The sequence below is a fragment of the Phycodurus eques genome, chromosome 7, assembly GCF_024500275.1.
Source record: "Phycodurus eques isolate BA_2022a chromosome 7, UOR_Pequ_1.1, whole genome shotgun sequence".
NCBI classification, from domain to species: domain Eukaryota; kingdom Metazoa; phylum Chordata; class Actinopteri; order Syngnathiformes; family Syngnathidae; genus Phycodurus; species Phycodurus eques.
Genome location: NC_084531.1, coordinates 15387396 through 15396348, shown reverse-complemented (window position 1 = coordinate 15396348; position 8953 = coordinate 15387396). Strand labels below are relative to the sequence as shown.

At 43.9% G+C, this 8953-nt stretch overlaps 1 protein-coding gene across 1 annotated transcript in view; it reads left to right on the top strand.

Moving 5' to 3' along the window:
- The first annotated feature begins 95 nt into the window (after positions 1 to 95).
- The window catches only part of si:dkey-4p15.5 (zona pellucida-like domain-containing protein 1), an 11527-nt gene continuing 2669 nt past the window's right edge, over positions 96 to 8953 (top strand). The window contains exons 1-8 of the mRNA XM_061681998.1: positions 96 to 239; positions 2216 to 2937; positions 6719 to 6822; positions 6893 to 7119; positions 7189 to 7373; positions 7457 to 7529; positions 8732 to 8829; positions 8903 to 8953. The exon at positions 8903 to 8953 is cut by the window's right edge and continues 30 nt beyond it. Coding sequence (XP_061537982.1) covers positions 2897 to 2937; positions 6719 to 6822; positions 6893 to 7119; positions 7189 to 7373; positions 7457 to 7529; positions 8732 to 8829; positions 8903 to 8953 — 779 coding nt within the window. The 5' untranslated portion in view covers positions 96 to 239; positions 2216 to 2896. The remainder of the gene's footprint in view (positions 240 to 2215; positions 2938 to 6718; positions 6823 to 6892; positions 7120 to 7188; positions 7374 to 7456; positions 7530 to 8731; positions 8830 to 8902) is intronic.

Sequence of the window (8953 nt, the reverse complement as noted above, 5' to 3'; positions counted from 1 at the left end):
ACACACACACACACACACACACACACACACACACAGAAAGAGAGAGAGAGAGATTGACATTTTATCTACTACTAGTTACTGCTGCTGGTGGACGACTGGTTAGCACATCTGCCTCACAATTCTGAGGACCCGGGTTGAAATCCGGCCTCGCCTGTCTGGAGTTTGCATGTTCTCTCTGTGCCTGCATGGGGTTTTCTTCAGGTACTCCGGTTTCCTTCCACATCCCAAAAACATGCATGGTAAGTTAATTGAAAACTCTAAATTACCCATAGGTGCGAATGATTGTTTGTTTATATGTGCCCTGCGATTGGCTGGCGACCCGGTCAGGTTGTGTCCAGAGTCAGCTGGGAGAGAGTCCAGCACCACAGCGACCCTAGTGAGGATAAGCGGTATGGAAAATGGATGAAGTTACTTATGGGTTAATACAGTATATGTAAATGGGCATGTTTTCAACAAAATTTGTTAAAACCGTCATAATGACTTGACAGGAGTTCATGAGTAAAATGATCAGTGAAGAAAAAAAAATCATTACCCGCTGGCACACTCATTCTGGACACACACCTTCAGCCTCAATAAAATCACCTTATTTATAATGGAGTTTTATGACACTGTTATCAGTTTAAAGTTTTATTTTTTGGGAGGCCGCGATGAGTGCTGTTTGCGAGAACACAACAAATGATTGACACCATGTATGTCACGCCTTCTGAATCTGCAGCAGGGAATTCTTGCAAATCAAGCACAAAATAGGGCCAGAGAAAGCTGATTGTTTTCACAGATCATATTCACAGTATCATGTACGATACAAATGAAAAAACCTCTATGCAAATAATTTTTTGTCATTTCGTTTTCAGATTTTGTGAAAGGGACAAATAAAGGTTCCAAATTCAAGAAATCAGAATTTTCTGTCCATTATTTCTGGGGTCAGGCATTACAGGGTTTTAATAAACCATGTAAGAAGCTGTTAAAAATGTATGAACGGAAAAGAAGAAGAGACCAAAAATATGACCAGCAAAGTTTAGTTTTAGTTTCAAGAGTTTTAAACTTCAAACCAGGTCAGTTTGACATGGCAACGTAAAAGGAGTCTTAAATCCTGGTTGAAGACTCAGTAGTGAAAGAGTGAGATTTTTGTGTTATGTATTTTGTGCATTATGTGATGTAGCATATAGACTAAAGTATGAGCACACATGCGTGGGGAGTGTCACCAGAGAAGAGGCCTGTTTGCCCCCAGCCCCCTGAGATGGACATTTATGTTGCACAACGTAAACATCCATGCATGCCTTTGTTACCACCTGCCCTCCTTTATGGGAGTCACACTCACTGACACATGACAGGGACATCTGTGCACACAAAATAGTTTGCCTCTTGTGTTAATTTCCATAGTGCTCGTACTGAGAGGAAGACACACAAAAAAAATGTATTTTATTTTTTTATGCCAGAAGCTCACATTCGTTCTTTTAGCCAACAACATCACACAATTCTTTTAAATAAGGTGATGGATGGGAATATATTGCTTCTCCAAATCTGTTGCTATCTTCATTAATGCTCCCTGGTTCACATTCCTCCATGTCGGTACTGTCCCTGTTTTTTTACCGCCAGGTCCCCAAGATCTCACTCAATCAAGATCTCAATAATGGTTGACATTAACTCTCTTCATTTACTATACATCTCGTCATCGGTTGAAAAAAAAAAAAGCCTATTTTGACAAAGTAAACAGTAGAAAGTAAAGATATCTGATTTCAAATGGGACATATAGTAAGTCATCAGAAAAATGAAGACGCAAGTAAAGTACAGCTACCTGATTGAACTTTGTTACTTCCTACCACTGATCAAAAATACAGAATACTGCTGGTCAATACGAATAATGGACGACTCGTTACCACATGGTGCAGCGACCACGTGGCAACAAAACACTTTTGTCTAAGCATACAATGAGGTCACAGTTGCTATTCTGGGTTCTCTTTGTGGATGTTACTTGCACAGAATGTGCTTTTGCCGTAGCTGTCCTCAATATGTACACTATACAAGCGATACATATTTCCGCAGGGGCAGAAGATTTACCGCTGAGGGATGTTTTGTCACGCAGTAATGCCGAGGGCATGGCTGCAAGATCATACTTTTTTTTTATTTGGGATGACAAAAGTATAGTAATTAAAAATGGCATTTGAAAGGTGAGCTGTCTAATGTATTGTAATATGCCCTTTCCGTCTCCACACAGCGCGGTACTGTGGTGATAGCCACGGGGGAGCAGTAAAGCGAGAAGGCCCTCGATGCGAAGACCAAGAACAGGAGTTCTCCCACACGGGTGTGGCCTTTCATAAGTGCCACAACACTATCTGTTCGACTTTATAAAAAAAAAAAATATATATATATATATATATTTACAGTTTACAGGATAGCCATGGGGCAGCAACAAAAGAGTCTCGGTTACAAAACTTTTGACGAGTGCCAAGTACCATGTTTATCACATCAAAAGATCCGTGAGGAAGAAGAGTTCTCACACTCTTTGCTTGTTGTTGCTGTTCTCCAAGCAGCACTTTCCCATGCATGCACACAAGGGAATGAATCATGGTCATTCTATAGAGATATAGCATCTTACAAACAATCAATTGTAAGATACCTTTGTAAAATTATGAAGGTCATTCACCTTTTTGATTGGAATTGAAATGATGCAATTTATAAATAATTGGTGAATATTTACATATCCAGTTCAATAATGATGTGTTCAGTGATTTGTTTCTTCCGAATGTGATTTTCTACCCCGAAACCAAAATAAAAAGGTTAAATTTAGAAAATGAAAACAAACCCAAAAAATGCATTTATGCTGTGGAAGTTAGGGCTCATGTTGCACTATTGTCCTGTGGATTGCCCTCGCACGCCCCTTTAGGCGACACTATAAATGTGGGCGATGACTGGGAGACACAAAATGATGATTTGCAGGTGAGAACTCTTTTATTATCATCCATCCATCCCTCCATTTTCTGAGCCGCTTATCCTTTTTATTATTATTATTATTATTATTTGACGCCATTAAATTACATATTTTCTGCTTTGACAATGACAATCTAATTGTATTATTTGTGTACAATACTTGTATGTGATTAAGAATTTGGAGCCATTTAAAAAAACATTTTCTTTTTTTGTGAATATTGAAAGATAGGGCTTTTTTTTAAACACTCCTCCTGAGTGAATATTACAGAGGAATATTGGGGCCATACTGAAATGGAAAAAAATATATAAAATTACATTATTATTATTACTTGTCACCTTTAAATTATGTATTTTGTGCTTTGACAATGACAATTGTAATATTTTATACAATATTTTCCTATGATTAAAAATTTTGAGCCATTTGAAAAACATCTTTTCATTTTTGTGAATATTGAAAGATAATGCTTTTTTGAAACATTTTCCTTCTGAGAGAATAATACAGAAGAATATTAGTGGTACACTGAAATGAAAAAAAAAGAACAGAAAACCTAACAGGAATAAGGTCATATCACAAAAAGAAAGCAAGACTATTTTCATAAGTGTGAAAGTAAACAATGGAATTCTGTATTCTTTGTTGTCGAGGTTGTTGTTTTATTATTCTATTTATTTCTTTTTCTTTTCTCATTTTTATTTTCACACATTTTAGATCGGTTTGCATGGTGAGAGAACACATGCATGGAGTGGGGATCTTCTCCCCTTGTCCCAGTGTTTGCTGTTCTGGCGTCTGTGGACTTTTTTCACTCCTTTCTGATCTCGGGGGTGGGGGGGAACCACTGGGACGACCTCCTGAGGAGTAATGGTGGTGTGATGGTGACTCGCCCATGTTCCGTGGGTGCTGGGGCGGTGCCAGCTGGTGCCCGCCTGGGTCCCCCGCTCTGGCTGCTGGTGGGGGCGGTGGGGCCCCCTTGTCTGTCCTCAGCCCGATTCCTCCTCTTCTCTCCGTTCCTTGCATCCCGCTGGGGTCTTCCTCTCCCCGTGGGGGAGCCGGGCCGTCCCCTGCGGGCTGTTGGGCCTGCTGTGGGGTTTTTGTCCCTGCCTGGTTTGGGGGGGGGCACCTCCCACAGTCGGGGGTGGGTAGTGGGTGCTGGCGGGAATGTGGGCCTGGGGCCCAGGGGTCGGTGCTGCGGGTCTGGGTGGAGTAGCCCTCTTTGTCGGAGGTTGTCCGGCCTAATGTGCCCGACCTGCAGGAGGCATGCCTCTTAATCACTCACTTCGCACAAACTCACACCATTCACTGTATATATTATTCTCACTAATCAGATCTGGACACATATACATATCAAAGGGTTCCTGGGACACTGGTATGGGATCAGGACGGTGTGGGTGTTGGACCGGGTTTCAGCACGTTTGTGCTGTTTCCCGGTCCGTGGGCCCTGCCCCCCTGGATTTTAAATGCATCGCACACACTTCCCAGGTTTTAATGCCCCACACACCCATCTCTGGGGGGTGGTGGCTGGTGGTGGATTTGGCTGTTAGGCATCAGTGCCTGGCAGCCTTGCCCCCCCCTCGGCTCACTGACCTCTCCAGATTTTAATGCACCATACCACTCGGGGGGCGGGGGGGGGGCACTGATACACGGGGTAGGGCCAATGACTGCCTGGTAGTCATAGTAACAGGGGGGTAGGTGGGTTCTCACTTAGTTGCATGGCGGTGCTCCTGAGTCCGCCCCCCCGCGGGCTGGATGACTGCTTGGTGTTGGGGCTCCCCCCCCCCCCCCTCCCTTATTGTTCCCTTGTCGGGTGCCCCTATACGCCCTCCTTTCCAACAAACAAGGGACACTCTCCTCCCCTCGGGCTGGGCGGGGACTGGCTGCATCGTGGGCCCTGCGGGTTGGGGGGCGTCTGGCTTTCATGGGGGAGGGGGGGTGGCGGGGTGTGTGCGGCGGTGGTTGTCATTGGGTCCCCGCGGCCCCCACTGGGTGGCCAGTTGTCGGGGCGCCTCGGTGAGGCCGTCGGACCGCCCTGGGTCCCTCGGTGTGGGACGTGTCCCGTCCACCGGGCTGCTCTCGGGTGGACCCCTGGGACCGATCCCACCCCTCGATTGATTGGGTGGGGTCCTCAGCTTCCGCGGTGCAAGCACAGCAATTACAGGACACTTCTGTTAGTCTTTGTGCATGTAAAACGGTGTCATTTCACTTGCATGTATCGGCAGGAACACACCCCTGGGACTCTTTCACTGGGTGTGGGGCCACACACTTATTGCGACAAATAACTCATGAGTTTGCAAATCGCTTGTGTATCCCCTCACTTATACTCTCGTCCTGTAGGCTTTTATAATTTACATAATTAATCCCACCACACTTCAGTTGTACAGCCGGGTTCACGACCCTTGTCATGCATGTGCCTTCTCCTGTCCTTGTCCTGTCCTTCCCTCACAGGGTGTAGCACTACAGCCCCATGCAACACTCATATTTAATGTTTCATTGTTGTAGATAATGTAATGACTTACTTCTCTCAACCTGTTTACAACTAGTGCTTTGTGTTTTGTCTTTGTTTCTCTCTCTCCTCTAGAAACTTTGTTCTGTTCGATTCTGATTCTCAATAAACCTCGATTATAATACGAAGAAACCACAGCGGAAGCTTAAAATATCCAGTGTGACACAGTAAAACTGTTCCGGCATAAAAAGGATGCAGATACAGGACCAAAAAAAAAATTTTTTTTTCATACCATTACTTTTTCTTTTTTTCTTTTACTTTTGACTTGTAAAATTACAACTTGCACTGTCCATCCAATCATTTTCCATCCCGCTTATCCTCACTAAGGTCACGGGTGTGTTGGAGCCTATCCCAGCTATCTTTGGGCGAGAACTGGCCGCCAGCCAATCGCAGGGCACATACTGTATAAACATAACCATTTGCACTCACATTCACACCTATGGGCAATTTAGAGTCATCAATTAACCTACTAACCTACCATGGGGAGGTTAATTGAAGGGGATGTGGGAGGAAACCGGAATAGCCGGAGAAAACCCACGCAGGCAGGGGTGAACATGCAAACTCCGCACAGACGAGGCCAGATTTGAACCCGTGTGCTCAGAACTGTGATGGGTAAAATGCAGAGAGCAAGTTTCGTGTGCATGCATGCATGCTCATGATAATAAAACATGATTCTTCTTCTTCTTAACTACTCATCCACCGTGCCGCCCAACTTGCAATATTTCAATATTAATTTTGTAGTTGTGATTTTGTTCCCTTATTTCAACCCAACAATGACTTTATACTCATAAAAAAAATCTTGTAATTTTTTTTTATCTCATAAAATTACAACTGTTAAGAGGAAATTTTGTCTTTTTCTCATGAAGTTACAAAGTAATATTATCATGTAAAATTACATAATTTTCTTGTAAAATTATGGCTTCTCATAAAAGTATGACTTCTTTTGCAGTTATATTAAGACTTTTTCTCATAAAAAACTTTTTTTTTGTCTTCAAATCACAATAATGTTTTCATACAATTTCAACTTTTTTCCTCATAATGTAATATTTCCTGTTTCAATGTTTTTCTTGTAACACTATGACTTTTTCCTTTAAAATTGTCTCTCTTTTTTTGCAATATTACAATGTCTAACAAAATTACTTTTTCTAGTAATATGACCTTTTTGTCATAAGTTATAATTTTCCCGCCGGTGGGTATTTATGGAGGTGAACAACTGGAATTGTTTGGCCATGGCAGAGGTATGCACTCCACGGGATGCTATTCAAGTTTGTCATTGTGTTGTTTCATGTGTCCAGCATAATGAAGTTGGTGCTGGTTGTGTGCCACCTTGGTGTCATATTAAGAACCCAGGCTCAGATACCAGCTAAGTGCATTACGAGTAACACAAACAGACCACCAGGTACGTTTATGGTTTGTTCACCCTTTCTGTGTGTTGTTTGGAGGGTCACGCCTTGCTGTGTTTGTCTCAGAAAACTCTGACATAATGGTGGACTGCGGCACCGAGCACATGGACCTGAGCATTTACCTTTGTCCAGTGTACCAAGCGCTCTACAACGAGTCCCTCATGGTGCTCAACAATGAGTATAACAACGACAAATGTTTCGGTACGGCGGAGTTTGACGTCAACCCACCTGTCTTAAAATTCAGCTTCCCCATAAATGAAAGCTCTATGTCGGTGTGCGGGAATGATTTCAAGGTAGGTTGTCACATGGACTATGGGTTCACGCCGAGAGCTCAGTGATCTGACTGAAGCGTTTCTCTGAAGATCATCACTCAGGTGGGCACCGGAGCATTCGCAGACTTCTCCAATGTCCAGTTTGTCAACATCTCCGGCGCCGTCACCTCCACTGATCCGTCGACTGGCGTGATCACCTACCGGCCGCAGCTCCTCTACAAGTTCTCCTGCCTCTACCCTATGCAATATATTATCAATAACACTGAGCTGGCCGTGTGAGTGGGGCACGCTGTGGCACCGTGCCACTTTTGTGGGTCTGTAAGTCACGAACCACTCTTTTCTTTTTTATCCCTTACAGATCTGGTGTGAACTTGGCTATCAAAGACAACAATGGCAGCTTCATAAGCACATTGAGCTTGGAGTTATATGAAGTAAGAGCGGATCTGAATTTACAACATCTAACTTATCCATTTGTTACACTGGTTATCCTGAACAGGATGAGAGGGAAGCTGACGCCTTATGGCGAGAGGCAGGGTACATCCAGGACTGGTCACCATTCAACCATAGGATCAAATTGATGTCCATCCATTCTCTATAGCGCTTGTCCTCAATATGGTTGCGGGTAACTGGAGACTATCCGAGGTAACTTTAGGAAAGAGAAGCCGGGAATCACCCTGACTAGTCGCCAGTCAATTGAAGGGCAGACAAACAACCATTCAAACTCACATTCACACCGACAGTATGTAAAACGTAGAGTCTTGAACAACGTTTTCAGGATGTGAGAGGAAGAACACAACGACCTCTACCTGTATACCTTGATTGTGAGGCAAACGTGCTAACCACTAATCCGCCGAGCTGATGATGAGCTCATGATCCTTCTTTCCCTCACACGAGAACAAGAACCTGAGGTACTCACCACACAGACAATTGAGTTGGAAATACGCAGAACACCTCACCAAAGTGGCGTCCCAGAGGCATCTTTTGTTGCCCGAGCCACATCAAATGTTTGTTTTCTGGACAACCAAGCTCCTTTCCCTTTGGCTAAGGGCGAGCCCAGACATCCTGTGCAGGAACCTCATCGCAGATGCTTGCATCCACAATCTAATTGTTTTCGTCAAAGATGGTTACCGTAGGTGAGGGTGGGAAGGTAGTCAGACAGGTACACGAAAAACATTGCCTTTTGGCTCAGCTCTCTCGTCACCCCTACACCACAGGGGCTGCACAGAAGAGTTACCAGGCAAGCTGTGAGACACACTCCTTCCACCATGATCTAGGTGTGCCCAAAGTCTCCTACCACATAGACATACCAGGTTACGCTCAATATGGAGACACATTTTCTGGATAGCTGAGCTCCTTATCTGACGCGTCACTATGATTTCTAAGGGTGAGCCTAGAAACCCTGCAGAGGAAACTAATTTCTGTCACTTTCAGTCAAAGCTGGTTACTATTGGTGAGGGTGGGAATGTGGTTGAAAGCTTCGCCTTCAGGCTCAGCAGTCATCACGACTATCTCTGTATGTCAAGCTTACGATTCAGTCTTTCCCCTCACTCATAGACAATGAACCCTGATGACATTTTTGCTTTTATTAATGGTTTAATCTTTGGTACATCAATTGCTTTGTCTGACTGGTCAGGATGATCAGTTCCAAAATGCTCTTACCATTCCACCAACGGGGCTCCAACTGAAGACCAAAATCTATGTTGCTGTGCGAGCCACTAATCTAACGGACAGGTAAAAGTTGTCTTCCAAGAGCATTCATAGAGTCATCAGGACAAGAAAAGACAAATGATGATCTTTTCAAAAGGTTCAACGTGCTGCTGGATCGATGCTACGCAACCACAAACCCCTACCCCGA